This window comes from Pararge aegeria, chromosome 10 (genome assembly GCF_905163445.1).
Source record: "Pararge aegeria chromosome 10, ilParAegt1.1, whole genome shotgun sequence".
Classification (NCBI taxonomy): domain Eukaryota; kingdom Metazoa; phylum Arthropoda; class Insecta; order Lepidoptera; family Nymphalidae; genus Pararge; species Pararge aegeria.
Window position 1 is genome coordinate 1,523,669 of NC_053189.1, and position 18,492 is coordinate 1,542,160.

At 36.2% G+C, this 18,492-nt stretch overlaps 1 protein-coding gene across 2 annotated transcripts; it reads left to right on the top strand.

The window, feature by feature from the left end:
* Window positions 1-867: 867 nt before the first annotated feature.
* Window positions 868-18,138, top strand: LOC120626815 (glutathione S-transferase 1-1-like). 2 transcript variants are annotated; one of them, XM_039894568.1, is made up of 5 exons: window positions 868-950; window positions 12,744-12,888; window positions 15,592-15,792; window positions 16,408-16,613; window positions 17,633-18,138. In XM_039894568.1, the coding sequence occupies exons 2-5, from the start codon at window positions 12,748-12,750 to the stop codon at window positions 17,733-17,735; spliced, it is 651 nt and encodes a 216-aa protein (XP_039750502.1). In that variant the 5' UTR covers window positions 868-950; window positions 12,744-12,747; the 3' UTR covers window positions 17,736-18,138. The 2 variants fall into 2 exon arrangements, with proteins under 2 accessions (XP_039750502.1, XP_039750503.1); XM_039894569.1 differs by lacking the exon at window positions 868-950 and adding an exon at window positions 997-1,014.
* The last annotated feature ends 354 nt before the right edge of the window (window positions 18,139-18,492 follow it).

Consider the following 18,492-nt stretch of genomic DNA (forward strand, 5'->3'; position numbering starts at 1 on the left):
CAGTGTGGTGACTAATGGCAAACCATCCCGTTGCGAGATGCCTTTAGTCCAGCATTGGACTGTTATAGACCAATAGACTACTGATGATGATGTATTGTTTCTTCATTGAATAAAGAACATGCAGATTCCCATTCTGGCTTTATTATATGCAGTGCATTGTGTTCAAGAACAGTGAAAACACCCCGCGCACGTCTCACTTTACTAATGTTGCTAGCTCACAAACTTTTCCCCATTTCCACATTTTATGGTGAACGCTTAGAAAATTTGAGGCAAAATAATTACTGTCATCTGCCTAATGGTATGGAAAGACTAACCGTTTGTACGAGAAACCATTCTATAGTGGAGCGGTTTTTGATCCTTCAATATTAGTCGTATACACAGTTTTTATATGCTCTCAAATCTGTGTTTCTTTTATAAATAATAAATAAATAAATATATTACGACAATACACACACCGCCATCTATCCCCAAAGTAAGCGTAGCTTGTGTTATGGGCACTAAGATTACTGATGAATAATTTTATGAATAATATACATAAATACTTAAAATATACATATAAACACCCAGACACTGAAAAACATTCATGCTCATCACACAAACATTTTCCAGTTGTGGGAATCGAACCCACGGCCTAGGACTCAGAAAGCAGGGTCGCTGCTCACTGCGCCAATCGGCCGTCAAACGTCAATGGCAAAATAATCATTTTTTCTGTCTTCCTTTCGTTTTTCTTGACTGGCCATCTCTCTCTATCTACTAAATAATGCCACATACGTTCCGCGCGGGCTGTTTCACAAGTACAACCGGCGATACACATTCATAGGAAAACTGGTCGTAGCAACGCGCCGCGACGGGTATAAAATCAGCCAGCTCCCCCCCACTGCGCTTACTCGCAGTCAAACCGCTACGCTGGTACTACTCCGTGCTTTTCGTGCAAACTACAACAGTTAAAAGTAAGTTGAAAGTTCTGTATAGCTACTGTGTTGTGACGAGTTTTAAGTTCGTAATTTTTTTTTGGTGAGTCTGTTTAAGTTTTTCTTTTCCATTTGGTAAATAACTTTGTTATCTATATTAAAACTAGTTTAAGAAGTAAATCCAGTAATCAATTAAATTTAAAACTTCTCCTACCATTGTCAAAAGCAGTAATATTTTATTCTACAACATAAGGATTATAACTCTAAAAACAAAACATCAATATTATTAACATAATACCGATTTAAGCGAAAGTAGTAGGTCGTCTTTTCTGGCCTATACCTAGACGTAAAACGTTAATGTCTTCAAACACGAAGTGATAACTAGGTACGTATACTGGTATATATAAATATAATGGACATGGTTATAACTGAACGAGCAGTTTTTTTGAATTGTATCAAACAATCATACAAAATAAAAGAAATTATTTTGTATATATGTAAATATATTTTTTTTTTTTTTTTTTTTATACTTAAATTGCTGCACCAACCCGTTCCTTCGTTTAAGTTTCTTCTATTTGTGTTTAATTTATATAAAATGTGTGTGTGCAATAAAGATTTAAAACAAACAAACAAACAAAATAATATATCTTCATCCTAATTATAAAACGTTTTTAGGTTTTTTACAATACCACTGATTACAAAACCAGTTATTTATAAGGAAATATCAGAAATTCATTTTATATAGGTAGACTGTAGTTTTTTTGTAGTCAAGAATGCACCGGTGGAGACCGTCCATTGAGTCGCTCACTATAATCAATGCATCATCACCGTGTTGAAATGCAGCCATGGACGTCAGTTAATTGAAACAATTTTGATGATAATGCTCAGAGCTATACAAATAAAGTTATGCTTAACTGAAGTGTTTAATCATGATTTAAATAAAACTACTTATTAACTATTTAACGTCGCTGCAAATCGTTATACGCACGCCTAGATTAATCAAAGTTGGCACTTTATCAAAAATATTAACACCCAGGTTTTTTAATTGTCAAAGGAATTTATAAAAAAAATTTAATAGTTCTAGTTTTTTCCTAAACGACTAGATAGGTAGGTTCATAATAAATTTAAGTTATGAGTATAGTTTAAGTGACGTACAAAGTAAAGAAATTAATAACACTTTTACAAATTTTTATAATAGGTAAGTATATGGAGGAAGCGGTGATAGCTCAGTGGGTAGGACTTCGACTTCACTTTCGGGGGAGCGAGTTCATATCCCGGAACACATGTTTTAAGAAATTTCAATATCACTTGTTTCAACTGTAAAGGATAACATCGGGAGGAAACCTGCATACGAGTTCTCCATAATTTTCTCAAAGGTGTGTGAAGTCCAATCCGCACTAGGCCAGCGGTGGACTACGGCCTTAACCCCTTCCCTTCTCATTGTGGGAAGAGACCCGTGCACTATAGTGAGTAATGGGTTGATATAAGAATGATATGCAGGTACTTACATAAAGCAATTCGTTCATATTAAACAGAATATTTCAGAATTATTCGTACCTAATACTTTGGTTAGTCAAGAACTAATATCCAGCTACTAGCTAGAGAAACTAATTGAGATACAGAACTGCAACGAGGATTTTAATTGTTAGTGAAAAACTGTCGCCGTCATAGCTCAAAGGATTTAAGTCTCCGAATAGAAAGCTACAATGTCAATGTCATGGTCGCAGTAGAACCGGGGCTTTCATCTCAAAGGAAATGCACTCAACAAATATCATATCGCCATACTAGACGAAAAAAAACATATTCAGGACGCGTTTGCAAATATGCGCATTATCTATGATCAGGGCTGTAAACGGTGGATATGGCAAAACTACCTGCACCAATAAGGATAGCTACTGACTTTATGGATCTAATGAAACCATTACCGAATAATGAATATCTTTTAGAACAGATAAAGATCACAGAATTACAGATTATCAAGGTTCCCACTTAAAGAAATTATTAGTAAATTTGGTGATCCTATTTCTATCACTGCAAATAAGTGTGCAGCAGACGGATTCTGTTGCAAACCGTGTCCAGTAAATTCACTAATAAGTTATCATTTGGTCGTCTTCAGACTGGTACTCGTCGCTTTGTAGAACCGATTAGGAACTATCAGACAAGTTACTTATTACGGGGACTTCAGTTGAGAGCGGATATGTGAATATGATAAAAGTGTTCGAATTTGACCTTGAAAATGGTAGGAATAAGCTGGATGAGGAAGAGTGGTAAGAAGTGCGCTCTAGGATCTTAGTTTCGTATGATATAGGACATAGGTATAACGAAGTTAACAAAATAACGAATTAAAACCAATCAACTGTAAAGTTTCTCATTGAATATTTCCGCGAGGAAACGGTTTTCTTGCACTGACCTTTAATGTTACCGGTATTTCAAATAATAGATACCTAATATTACAATAGATTCTACGCAAAAAGTAGTTAAGACTCGACTTCTCAAATTACGCATTGATTTCTGGTTAATAAATTTACGCAATCAACTGACTTATTGCTTTTTTTGCCACAAAATAACTGAGATATCTGTAGGATTCATTTTCTAAATCGGATCGGGCAAATCATTTTGACATAGAAGGATACATTCCAAAATTGTACCTTGTGGTACCTACACCCGTTTCCACAAGGCGTAATTCCTCTCACTTAGTAATTTATTTCAATGAGATCTCGTGTATATTATAGAAACTAGCTCGTCAGTGCTGTCTAAATGTTCAACTACGAATCACGAGTTTCTGTATTAGATTCTCTGGTCGAGCCAACCTTTTTTTGTATTGGATGTTTCTGTTGAAATTGGCATTGTCTACCTCGGAGCCTGCACTTGATTTCTGGGTATTATCATTCAATACCCACTAGTATTTAGTATTTACATCATCAACTAACTGCTTATAATTAATGACCAACCGACTAATATGACCCGGGCTTCTTCTTAAACCAGGACGCGTTTGGAGGGTTCCAATAATAAATAGCTTTAGTTTGAAGTTTACGAATGTAGTTGTGGCCTTCATCTCACTACCATGTACACATTTCTTAAGTAATGCAAGTAACTACAAATCATAAGTGCCATCTATGGAGCTACTTGAAAAAAGATATTTGTGAATTTAACTTTGAATATTAAAGTTATTGCAGGGTAACCAAATTAGCTCACAAAAGATACCGATGGTATGAGGTATTCCGGGTTGCGTATATCGTCATATGCTAAGATATAATTAACAATTGTTGTAAATCTGGGTCCATACCAATATGTTTCCTTGCATGATCATATCGTGGAAACACCTCTCACGATTAATAATAACACACGTACAGTATAATAACGAAGTCATGGTTACTCTCATTATAAGTAAGTACTTACCTACGAATCTTATCGCATTTAGACTTATAAAAGTCTTATAATGATGACAGCGTTTTTAACTTTGTTACAAGATTTAAGTAAATTATTAATTCTTAATCCATAATTATCAATATTTCTAGTCACAGAACTAGAATACCGAAATAACATAGCTGCATTTCTATTCCTACTTTTATAGTAGCGTTTGTAACGTACATATTTCAAAGTCAAAGTCAAAAATATCTTTATTCAAGTAGGCCCATAGGTTGCACTTTTGATGCGTAGGTACATAAGAATTACACGGTAGTGAGATGATGGCGCTAACCACATTCGTAAACTTAAAACTAAAGCTACGAGGGTTCCAAACGCGTCCTGGTCTATGAAGAAGCCCACAACAAACTTAGCCGGGTGTTTATTTCTGTTCACCATCTCACAATGTAATTTTAAATTATTAGAAGAGCAACCTGGTTAGAGCAATAATTTACACCCAAGCTTTTTTATCGATTACGTAGTCCTTTATACTATAATAGGACTTTTCTATAAGCTTACGTTTAATACAAACTTTGAACTTTTTAAGAGACATCTCCAAGATGTTAATAGGTAGGGATTATTGTATCTTAGAAGAAAGAAGGAAGTATTTGATGACCAAAAGACACATACAGTTGTTTTGTTAGACAGTTTATTAAAAGAAAATAAATTACTGGGCCCGAAACAGCTATGAAGGCATTTTTCATTATTTTTATATACATTTTTGTTTTGCGTAGATCCTCAAAACGATGCGAAGATAGAAGCTTTGGAAGTTTAAAAAAGTTATATAACTTTCTATTCATCGTAGGGAAGTATCAGTTATTTTTTGGTATTGTCTTTCCCACTAGACCGTGTGCTTTTCATATAAAATGAATCACGCTCTAAATTTTGACGGTCATCGCCTACAAAACTATGTCATCACGTTATCAATATTTCAATGTCTGTGGTATGATAGCGGCAATTATTTGTATTTTTTAGCAAAGTCATATTAGTCTTTTCTAAAAATGGCAACTCATTGTTGGAAATTACCTCATCATTTCAACCGATGGATGCCCTTGTTGCCGTAGTAGTAGCGTCGGTGGCATACTCAACGCTTTGGTATGAAGATGACCAGTCGCAGATCATCACTTAAAAACTGGCAGAAAAGTGACAGAATGAGGTTCTACGTTGACGTTCTACCAGCATCTTGACAATAATATACCAACGTCAATCGGTACTAAGAACTATGTGTACCTACTACCAATTCCCATTTTAGATTTATCTACGAATCCCACGATTTTGATGGCATACGGTAGGGAAACTTCGAGCACAGCTTCCTCCATCACCAGCTGAGCTGACAAACTGTCTGATCAGACCAATATCAATAGTGAGCGACCCCCATTCGAAGCCAGAAACGTGTTGAAGAACTTAGGTTTCTAGATTTTTTTTGGAATCTAAGAATATTAGGTAGGCAAGATAGGTAACGGCATGGGTCTTATCCATTACAGCTTCTTCTTTTGTTGTTGGAGGTCGTGACTCTTCTTCTACTTTTTGAGAGTTAGCACTTTAAAGGGTTCTGACTTCTCTGTGATCTGTTGGTGCTGTTTTAACACGCTTTGGTAATTCAACGGTAGGTTCCCTCCACCACCTCATAACAAATTCTTTTTATCACTCTTCAACAAACATTCTACAAACTTGTTTTTTTATTTTATAAAAATTTGCTTGATTTGCTTTACTCCGCGAAAAGCAGGAGAATCTGTATGGTGTAATTTATAATTTCTTCAATCTTTATACTCCACATTCCACAACAAACAGATATTCGGCAGTGTACCCTCTACGTACATTTCGCTCCGACACCCGAGAAGAACATCAAGAGAAGTTGACTTTACATTGAATAATTTTTAAACAAAAAAACTTGTATTTTTTCTATTGAACTATTGCCTTGGCTTACTTGCTATTCGAGGATTCACTTTTGTATAACCCCTATTTTAAATCAATTAAGTATCAATCGTATGAAAGAAAACTACACTACTTTATAGAAATTATCATACATTGTGAGTCCAATTACAGTACGGTAACAACGTACAGTTGAGTGAAAGGCAATTTAGTCCGCTTGATTCATTAACAATTCCGTCAACCTTCGCAGTTCCCACGCACCAAATTGACTTTCTCCACCTACTTATACGAAAGGACAGATTTTTTATGACCCCCACGGAATTGAGAACATACAGAACCCTCATTCAGCCATTGTTTCATGCAGGGCATTGTGTCCAAAAACGGTGAAAACGCCCCGCGCACGTTTCGCTTCATCCTCGCCGAACGTTGGTAGCTCACATACTCTTCCCATTTTCCCCATTTTATGGAAAAAAGGAAAAAACAATTTAGAACCCATTTTGAATTAAAATAATGAATGTCAACTGCTAAATGGAATGGATTGACTAACCGCCTATTCGAGAAACACTACTGAAATGGAGTGATCATGAATATTAAGCTTAATTTGCTATACTCCGTGATAAGCAGGAGAATTTGTATGGTTACCATGAATTTATTGTAAAGTCAACATCTCCTGAGGATGCTCCGGTTTCGGAGCGAAACGTGCGTAGAGAGTGCATTGCCGAAGATCCGTTAGGTGAGATCTGTTTGGTTATAAGGATTTAAGAAATTATAAATTACACCATACAGATTTTCCTGCTTATCGCGGAGTAAAGAAGATTAAGCTTAATATTCATGATATTTCATGGATTTCCGCGAAGTAACGCCTGCTTCTATCCAATATTGAAATGAAGTGGTTTTAGATGCTTTAATTTTAATCGTGCACACGTTTTCTGTATGATCTTAATTCTGTGGCTCCCGAGACCAAAATAAATTTTTCTCTGGACAATCATTGAATTTATAAATGCTCTTTCACTTTTATAATATTAGTAAAGATGTTCGTCAATTTCAGAACGAAAGATCCAAACTTTTCAGTCTAAAAAAAAACAAACACAATGGGTTTCTATAGTATTTCCACATCAGCAATTATTTTAAGAAACTATCTAAATAATTTGTTTATTATTCAAATGTATTTTTCCATGTAGAACCATTAAGAAAATTGGTAAAGATAAAACATCAACAAAATTGATCAATGTTACATTCAAAACTGTAATTATACTAGGTAGGTACCTAGAACATAATTAATTATTAGAAATAATAAGTTATTTAGCACCTAGGTTTGATGTAGGTTAACACGTCCGCTTGCAATGCTACCTAGATTGCTGGTTGCATTTCTGCTTCGAATCTTATACATAATCTATGGAAAATTACAAGATTACGATGCAATACTCCATGACAATTTATTTCAGACTTAGATGAACTTTCAGATTTAAATGCCTCGTTGGTCAAATGGGTAGGATGTTCGACTACTGATATCGGCCTGTATCGGGTTTATTATCAAGAAATTCTTAGTACCAACCCGGTGTTTGACAGGGAAACTGTGCATGTTTGTCCTGTAACTTTCTGATCTCCTGTGTTTTGCCTGTGCAATAAAAAAAATGACACTAAACACAAATAGAAAGAGTAGTAGTAGTAAATAGAAATCTTCAAAAAATTACGTAAAAATCGATTAGTGACATTCACGCTATCATACAGTCAAAATAAAAGTTGTAACCTTAGAACAATGAAATTTTAAAAATAACGGTGCCAATTTGATAAAAGTTGCAAAAAATGGTTTTTTGATGTGAAATATCTAATGCGGTTGGTTAGATCGGCTGTTGGCGTGGCGACGCCCAGTGGGTGTAAAATCGAGCACTCATTATTCATTCAACACTCCTCAGTTTTACTATAATCAGTAAATAGTACTTATTTATTAATGATCTCATCGGCTCCGCAAACGCACCATGACTTGCGTATTTTAAAATGTTTATTGTTATATGTTTTACAAGATAGCCCAGTGGTCATCGGCTTTACTTTCGTGGGGCCGAGTCCGAATCCTGGCACGCACCTCTAACTTTTCTAAGTGATGTGTGTTTTCAGTAATTAAAATATCACTTGCTACAAGTGATACCACTTTAGAGCCACCTACTACGCCGTTTTTATAAATACAAGATCGTTGTTAACTTTAAAACTTTATAAAGGTAGTACTTGTTTAAATACAAAAGTATCAAATTGCGAGGTTGTTTTAATTAAGTTTTAATTAATAATTCGGATGTCAGTGACCGTATGTGCTGTGGATGAAAATCTTGGCAAAGGTTGCCGTACTTTTTGATCCCGACAGAATAATGGTGCGTTTGCGTTGCTTTTAGCGACAATTGCTACGTTGCAATGTTTTAGTAATTCGTAGTACACCGTAAACATAGATTCCCGGCACTAAGTAACTGTTTTTTATCGATCGAAAAAAAGAATGGTTCGGCCTTGCCGAGTCGCATTGAATGGAGTTTGAACGCCGGTTGCTATTAGTGTCGGCTATTGTAGGTAAATTGTGTGAAATCACGGGACAATTATTTATTAACCAATTGAAAAGAATAATAAATATAATTTCTGAAAATTGATTTCATGATTGATTTCACTAATGTTTTGACTTTGAGTACGAAATACGGAACTATGTTATGCTTATGTGCAGGTGTGGATTTTGTATTGCTAAAGACCGGTGCAAAGTGATAGGTATCATTTGACATTAATTTGCTGATCTCTCTGGCGCAGATCAATATTTTTGAACTCTTAATTGCAGTGGCGTGCATAGGGGTTCTAACAAGGGTAGGCCTAAAGCAGGAAGATAGCATAAAATTTAAAAAAAAACCTATTTTTTCTTTTTAAATATACTACGATAGTACACACATCGCCATCTAGCCCCAAAGTAAGCGTAGCTTGTGTGATGGGTACTAAGATGACTGATGAATATTTATATGAAAAATATACATAATTACTTACAATATACATATAAACACCCAGACACTGAAAAACATTTATGCTCATCACACAAACCTTTGTTGTGGGAATCGAACCCACGATTTTGGACTCAGAAAGCAGGTTCGCTGCAAACTGCGCCAATCGGCCGTCAACTATACAAGTTGTATGAAATTTTTTAGGCTAGGCAGTGCATTTGTGCATATGTGACTACCAGAGGCAGAGTGATAGGTATCACTTCACTTATAACTATAAAAAAACTACAGTGCACGGGTCTCCGCTCAGAATGAGCAAGGTTTCGGCTGTAGTCCATCACGCTGGCCAAGTGTGGTTTGGTAGTTTTCACACACCTTTGAAAACATTATGCATAACGCTTAGGCCAGCAGGTTTCGTCACGATGTTTTCCATATATATATATATTATATATATATATCTATTTTTTTGTTAATTTAGTTTTCTTACATTATCTTATTTTGTATGCTTGTAATCAACAGCTTCGTAAGGTACAATTTTTCAAAAAGTACAGCCCTGCTTCTGCGATTTCATACATCGGGAAGGCTGTTCTTTCTATACACTATTTATTTTAGATTTTAAAATAATGACAGTGTATAGTCAGTACATATTTGAAAATTTAATGTACGTCCATAAAAACATTTCTAAATTTAAGAAAAAATGTGACTGCAATAATTTAAACATTAGAAGTAAGAATAAACTTACAGTGCAATATACTAGGTTACATAAAATTCATAATTCGTTTAAAGGAAATTGCATACAATTCTACAATAAACTACCAATTGACATCTTGGAGATGTCTCTTAAAAAGTTCAAAGTTTGTATTAAACGTAAGCTTATAGAAAAGTCCTATTATAGTATAAAGGACTACGTAAACGATAAAAAAGCTTGGGTGTAAATTATTGCTCTAACCAGGTTGCTCTTCTAATAATTTAAAATTACATTGTGAGATGGCGATAACAAAAAAAAAAAAAAAAACACCCGGCTAAGTTTGTTGTGGGCTTCTTCTTAGACCGGGACGCGTTTGGAACCCTCGTAGCTTTAGTTTTAAGTTTACGAATGTGGTTATCGCCATCATCTCACTACCGTGTAATTCTTATGTACGCATCAAAAGTGCCACCTGTGGGCCTACTTGAATAAAGATATTTTTGACTTTGACTTTGACTTTGACTATTTTTATTATTACTAAAAATTTATAATCTAAGTAGTGTTGAATCGCTCGAGGTCACTCAGGATGGAGTTTACCATGTTGTCCATATTTTATTGCTTAAAACGCACATAACTCTTAAAGTAAAAGTTGCGAGCTAGGGATCGAACTCGGTTCCCTCGCGTGGCCCATGACAAACCGATGTTCTTACTACTTATCTTATCCTTACACATTCTTCGTGGCATGCTTTACAGATACCGTTATTTCAGACTGAAGTGTTACTATTACTGAAGTAAAATATACTATATGTTAATAGGTAAACACTGCGAATGTAGATTCTGGACATACAACTATATACATAAGCGAAATATGATTTATAATTAAGCATACGAACAAAAAATGGAATAATAATATTAATATAATAATAAACAGTAATAATAAGATACTAAATCAGTACTCGTGTAAATCATAAACAACAAAGTTCTTGTCCTACCTAGATAATTATATCATTCGCGAACCGGTTGTTTGAAGAAACGCTTGGTCATGATTTTTTGCTGAACATATTCTAATTTTATCAATTGCAGAAGGTCAAACTGTAAAAATGCCATTCGCACCGAGAATTATCAGATTTACTGACTCATTATTATAAATCGTTAAATTAACATGTGTTTTTTGAAGAATATAATAAAGAAAATTGGCATGATTCGAATACATAACTTCATAATACGGGGTAGGATATTTTATCCTAAAATTCAGCATAGTTCCCTTGAAAAGGGGTGAAAGTTTCAGACGATTATACACCAGTCATTTGATAGAGAATGGAATGTATTAATACATACAGTAAAATGGCTATCTAGGTCCCCAAAGCGGAGATTTGGGATTGGAAAAATGTTTGTGTTAGAAATAGAATTTGTTCTGTGTTAGGTATAATATATCCTCAATGAATCAGATATTCCTAACATCTAATTAATTGAGGAAGGTTATAGGCTATCTAGCAATACCTACGCTGCGTCCCATTGTTTACGCGGGTAAAGGGTAGGACAACCAACCGCACAGTTAGATATATAATTTAAAGAAAAACTGAGCGACTCGAAAATTGTATAGTTACGTACACTATAGTCGTAAAAAAGTAAAATCGCGACGTAACTAGTTATGGAACCATAAGACTCGGTACTCGATACTCACGATAAATCAATTCAAGTTTGTATCAGTACTTGATTGATATGATTATGTATTGTAAAGTGTTCGTTCGTTCAAAGTATTCCTTTAACTTCACAAGCAATTCGCGTGACTGGCTGTTGATTCTACGTCCACTTTTCAACATGTTGAAACAGAGTTCGTACAAACACAAAAATCAAGTCAAATCACTATGTTTAAATCAATATCCAAAGTAGAAGAGCAAAAGTTAACGTAATAGTAAACAGTATACGAGCACACAAACTTAAACGAGCGCACAGTCAACTTTACAAGATGGGGAACGAAAAACTGCGCAGTGCGCGCGGGGACGCTTCAGTCAGTCATGTGCCGCTTGGTCAGATACATCAACTCATACTCATTATTTAGAACCCAGTGTCGTCAATTCAAAATTTTATTTGCGGATTTGAGAACCAAGCGCGGCGGCTTTCGATATTCAGTAAAAAAATGGTTACAACTCTAGAATAAAAAAAAAAGACTGAGAACATTTACGTATTTTTGTGTACGTGTCCCAAAAAAATTTACGTATTTTTTAAAACACACAACATTGATTTTTATTTTATTGTTTCTTTCAGTTTTGTTCCAAGTTACATTCTATGGTCTTGCACAAATGTCAAAACGGGCCTATTACATTTTTACGACTATAGTTACGTAACAGTTGCATAAACAGCTATTTCTCAAACATGCTCTTGTAATCAGAGAATTACTATGACAACGTTCTTCGAGATAAATCTTAATTGCTCTACTGGCCAGCTACTTGCGACCAGACGCCGGAAAAAGTTGTATGAAAATCTATAAGTGTCGAAAAATAAATTACATAGTAAACTCATACCTGTCTTCTCTTCTTTCTTAAACTTTAACACAGGAAAAGTTCTACTTAGGTACTTCTTAATTTTATTTTCCGAGCATTATTTGGGAAAAGTGAAAGAAATCGTTCGAACTCGAATAAGTACGTTAAATTTTATAAAAGTTCTTATTTAATTAGTTATTGCTTTACTTGTTATTTTCATTTATTACAATACAAGTCAACCATGATTACATTGCAACCATCATGGTTCCGTCGGAACTTCACAGATGTCGACTCTAGCTTTTGACAACGTCTGTCAAGTTCACATAATAACACGATGCACACACACAAGCCTTGGCCACAACGACGAAATGAACAATTCCTTTTTAGCTGGACGCTGTGTTGATACTAATAGATGTATTTTTCCTAGCACAATGCCTGTGGACCTGTACTACGTGCCCGGCTCGGCGCCTTGCAGGGCGGTACTGCTGACGGCGCGCGCGCTAAACCTCAACCTGAACCTAAAGCTGGTGGACCTGCACCACGGTGAACACCTCAAACCGGAATACCTCAAGGTACCTGCTTTATAGAAACCTCCACAAATCTGGCGTCCAACCCATAATTTTCAAGGCTGGGCAGATTCTTCCAAGAGAACTTTGCTGAGTTTCGAGATAAAAGGAATCCTCAGCCCTACCTCGTAGTATGATCTGAAAACATGCCAAGTTTTATTCGAATTCATTCAGTAGTTTCGGTGTGATGATCGGCCAAGATACAGACACACATTTGGTGCCCTTTAAATAAATTTTCAATGTATCTTCAATGCACAGAATTGGTCCTGATAGAGTTTTTTGGTGGCGGCCATCTTGAATTTGAACTTTGTCATACAGTATAGTGTTTGCTAGTCAAGCCCTTTGCTTTGTTACCCATATTGAAGGAGTTTCGAAAAAAGATGTGCCTAATCTGCCATTTTTTGGCTTCGACCATCTTGGACCGATTTTCATGAAACACTCACGACTAAGTCCCCTGTCAAACAATAAAAATAAAATTGTAATCGGTTCATGCAGTCGGGAAATACTATGTTACAGCAGACAAACAACCACACACACACAAATCGTCGGCGTTTGCGTTGGCGTTACAGATTTTCGTCAAAGCCTGTGTATTAAAGAATTGTCATTGGGAGTTTTAAGAATTATACGCTCTTCCCCCGATCCGATCTTTTTACCCAAACATACCTTTACCATTCTGGCAAAATATGGTAAGTGGGCTGTAGGTAGGTTAGCGTAAACCCAACAATTCCGTTCCAAGTCTTGCGAATTCGCGATAACAATTTCTACTCCGTACAAACAAAGGCCAAATTAATAAGACTACGGTGTGAAGGTCACACTTCGCATGAATGATGTAATTTAGCGGGGCCCGGGGGTTCGATGACCGCGAAGGGGAACAGTGTGTATCCACTATACAACGTCAATATTTACATGTTATTCTCAAACAGTTACGTTATGTAATTATATAAAAACTGATTTTAAAGAGATCCGTCTTCTTTTGAACTACCTTTGAACCCTCGTAGCTTTTTTATACGTGTAAGTACCGGCTAGGTTTTAATATTTTCAGATTCCACCAAAAATGTCTTCGAACTTCTTATTGGACTACTTAAATAGAATATTAAAGTTTGTCTTTGACCACGCAAAAATACCTAGGTTTGTAGGTACCTACTTATTTTAACAAAAGATAAGTGTAGACAATTTTAGCTCAATTCAGTTAATTGAATAAAAGATTTACTGATTTTAGTAGCTTTTTCTTATAAAACAATGTTTGAATTCCTAAATATTTAGGAACTTGTGAAAGTAAAGGTTGTACCTTAAACTGAAGGCTAATGAGAATAACTGTAACCAGCATTATTGTTCTGTGTGCTTGATATCTCGAACCTGTTCCATTCACCAAACATTCCAACGACCGGTGTAGCAGGCCTGCAGGCGATTCCATATCTCAGTTGACACCTTTAGCGAGTACTTAACTGAAAAGTTGCTGTCAAGTAACGCCCAAAACATAATTATGCATTACGAGCTGATACCAGCAACTTCTTTTGCGTGGCTCAAGCTGTTTTATTCCCGCGGGAACTGGCTTGTTTCCCGGAAAAAACGGTAGCCTATTTTCTTTTCCACGTCAAAGACTACATACATGCCAAATTTCATCCAAATCCGTTCAGCCGTTTTTGCGTGATTGAGTAACAAACATCCACACTTATTACAATGTTTGAATTCCTAAATATTTAGGAACTTGTGAAAGTAAAGGTTATAGTATTAGTAGATATTAGTAGAATTAGTAGGATAGTAGACCCGCTTCGCACAGTTGTGTGTATGTAATTTGAATTTGCTTTTTGCGAGTTTGAATATGGCGTCCACCAAATGGCGCCCCGCCCCCTCTTTTTAATTCTCTATTATCCTCTAAAATATCGATTTGAGTCATATGCTGTAAAGGACACTTTTTATTCAAACGAAATGCAGGCTATATTTAAAGAATTTATAGTGTATTGTGTAAAATAGCCTGGTAAATAACCCATATTGTAAATGTAAAAGATAAAAATGGTAAATGTGGATTTCGAGATAAACAATAAACCATTTCAAACTTTTTCACTGTTCTTTTTAAGATATATAATTTTGTGGTACACTGATTTAAGAGGGGATATAAAGCAAACTAGCTACTTTTAGATTTGATTTTTACAGTAGGTACCTAGTCCATCAAGTTTGATTTACCCAAAAAAAACATATAAAAACTACATTATATTTCTAAGGGCCCAGATTGAGCGAAAACAAAAATATGAAAATGTATCGATAGAAAAAATTACGGAACCTCACTCTAATTTTTAAATACTATCAATTTGTTTTCAATCTGAGGCATAGTTCAGGGACAATATTTAATAACATAGTTTATATGAATATCATACAGTGCACATATTAGCCATTTAAAAAAAAAATGTATATGTTACGAGCTATTACTATTTTTATTAAGTAAAGTGAAATTAATCGTTTAACCATACATCATCAAATTTGTTAATATTAGCGAAATCGGCTAAAGATAATATTAATTAACAAAAATCTTATTTTGTAAATTAAAAAATGGAATAATATTATCAATTATTGTCATCGGTTCTCAATTATGAAATCGGACTGTTTGAAGAGGGTCAAAATCAACTCCAAAGGAGTCTGTTGCAAACATACGTACAGGTGAAGCTAAAATAAAGCGTGTAAAAAAGTGTTTGATTCACGCTTGCTCCCCAGATCAACCCTCAACACACAGTCCCAACACTCGTGGACGACGGCTACCCGATCTACGAGTCGCGTGCTATCATCACCTACCTCGTCAACAAGTACGGCAAGGGCAGCGCGCTGTACCCCGAGGAGCCCAAGGCGCGGGCGTTGGTCGACCAGCGCCTGTACTTCGACATCGGCACGCTGTACCAGAGATTCAGCGATTACTTTGTAAGTACAACCCGCATTCGATCAGCGATGTGGGTCTATGCTCAAAAACAGTATTTCCTATGAAAGAAGAGGCCTTAAAAGAGAGGATTAAAAGGCTGCAGATGATGATATTATTATTGGATAACCTATACCTATAATCATAATCATCCCTCGGCCGCACTAAAATTGGTCCATCTTTTTTGGCGAGGACTTAAAGATAAACACAGTCAGACAGCAAGGAAGAAAATTTGCCTAAAGAAAACTTATAACAGCCCTCCCTATTTAGCGATAAGGCCGCCGAACTATTGTAGCACCAATCTTAGTTACTTTATTCATTAAACTGCAAGTAAATTGACATATGCGGCTTGGTGGACTCGACACGCTTTTGATAACATTATGTAGCAGGCGTGCAGGTTTCCTCACTGGGCTAGCGTGGTGAACTACGGCCTAAACCCTTCTCATTTTAGGAGAAGAGCCATGCCCAGTTATTGGTTTACATGATGATAATAAAAATGATAACAGAAAAGATACATGCGAAAACCGTTACCTATTTCTTGTTTCTGTTAACAAGCTTCAAGTTCCTCAGCTTTATTAAATTATCGCAGATTCCTAATACTATATTCGGTCATCCCGCAGTACCCACAAATCTTTGGAGGTGCTCCCGCCGACAAGGACAAGCTGGCCAAGGTAGAAGACGCCCTGCAGCTTCTGGACACATTCCTGGAGGGACAGAAGTACGTCGCCGGGCCAAACCTCACCGTGGCCGACCTCAGCATCGTCGCTGGTGTCTCTAGCTTCGAAGCATCCGACGTTGACTTCAAGAAATACGCCAACGTCAAGAGGTAAGTGCTCTTATCGTTGCTCCATAGGTGCAATGACGGAAATCGAAGCTGACGATTGCTGGGCTTCGGTGTCCGTTGTCCAGCCAAAAAGTACTGATTCAGTCGATAGTGGAGGTGGTAAGATATTTGGTAGTCTAACATTATAGTGAGCTAGCCCTTACTTCTAATCAGTTCCAACATGCTGAAATACCGTCACGCTTAGACGTTAGGGTGGTACTTTACTATCCACGAACATAGCCTTCAGCAAACCAGACTAGATAAATTATTAAGGCCCCCATTGCGCGTTGTTTTGATATTCTAAGCTTAAGGTGCCAGGAGTCGTAGGACTTCACCTTAGATGTTTACAACCATTTCTTAAAATATGATATGAAAAGCCTATCGTTTTCTTTCTTGTTATAAATAATTCTGCGTAACTAACTTTGGTGAAAGTCAAAAAGATGGCCAGAAAACATATCACTCATGATGTTAAGCGGGTCTAGAACACGCAACACATTTAGTTACGCAGTATCAAGCGTATGGAGTCTATCAACGACGTAATCACGCTGCATGGACAGGATACATTTTTCCCACAGTTTTATCAACTCTCCGCGCATTCGCGCGAAAGTGTGCATAGCATCGAAATAATATTGGTGTAGCAATAATCGGTGCGGAAAATGACACGTAAATTTTATCCACTGTCAAGGGATATAATTTTTGTCTCCTGACTCGGTATGCTAGGCACGCTATGGTTGTTATGCAAGTACGACCACCTTTTAATCACTTGTTTATTTGTTTGGCCTAGTAATGTGGTTTGCACTTGATAGATCCGTGGATTTAATATCGCGAAATTATTATCAGTTTTTGCGCTATCGGCGAGAGTAAATAAGTCTATTTACCATGTCAGTGATATGCTCACTGATAATACCTACTTATGTTTATTCGAACGAAAACATTACCGAAATATACTTTTAATTTGCTTATCTACCGCTGCCGCCTTATAAACTTCTATTAGTGTTTACTATTCTTCTTTTCTATTACAGGTGGTACGAAACCGTCAAGTCCACAGCGCCTGGATACCAAGAAGCCAACGAGAAAGGCCTGGACGCATTCAAGGGGCTCGTCAACAGCATCCTAAAGAAGTAACCATTCCAGGGTGAAATGTTCAATAAGGCGTAGCTAAAGGAAAGCAGATGTATTTCATTCTGCTTCAAATATTTTGATTCTGTACAAAGAAATACCTTGTCTATGGATCAACACACAACATCTAAGGAATTCGATACAGCATTTAACAAAATTGTCGTTCGATTCTTTGTAAACTTTTTGCTCGTTGCAACGTATAATACGCTAGAAATTGTCTAGTCTATCTACCTACCAACTCACGTCTTTTAACGCGAATAGTTTTATCGAATTTTACACACCTTTTTACAGAGTCCTCGTTCGATTATTTGTACCTTTATAGCGTGGTGTGGTAAAAATACGCTCAAAAAAGTAAATGTGTCCAAGATTTTTGTATTTCGTGTAACCATCCTCTTTTTATTACGGCCGATTGGCGCAGTGGGCAGAGACCCTGCTTTCTGAGTCCAAGGCCGTGGGTTCGATTCCCACAACTGGACAATATTTGTGTGATGAACATGAATGTTTTTCAGCGTCTGGGTGTTTATCTATATGTTATAAGTATTTATGTATACTATTCATAAAAAATATTCATCAGTTATCTTAGTACCCATAACACAAGCTACGCTTACTTTGGGACTAGATGGCGATGTGTGTATTGTCGTAGTATATTTATTTATTAAAACTACTTTATTTATGTACAATTGAATTCATTCTCAATGTCTGTATAGGTTCAACTTCAATAAAATCAATAAAAAAGCCCGTAATTTAACGAATTCGCACCAAG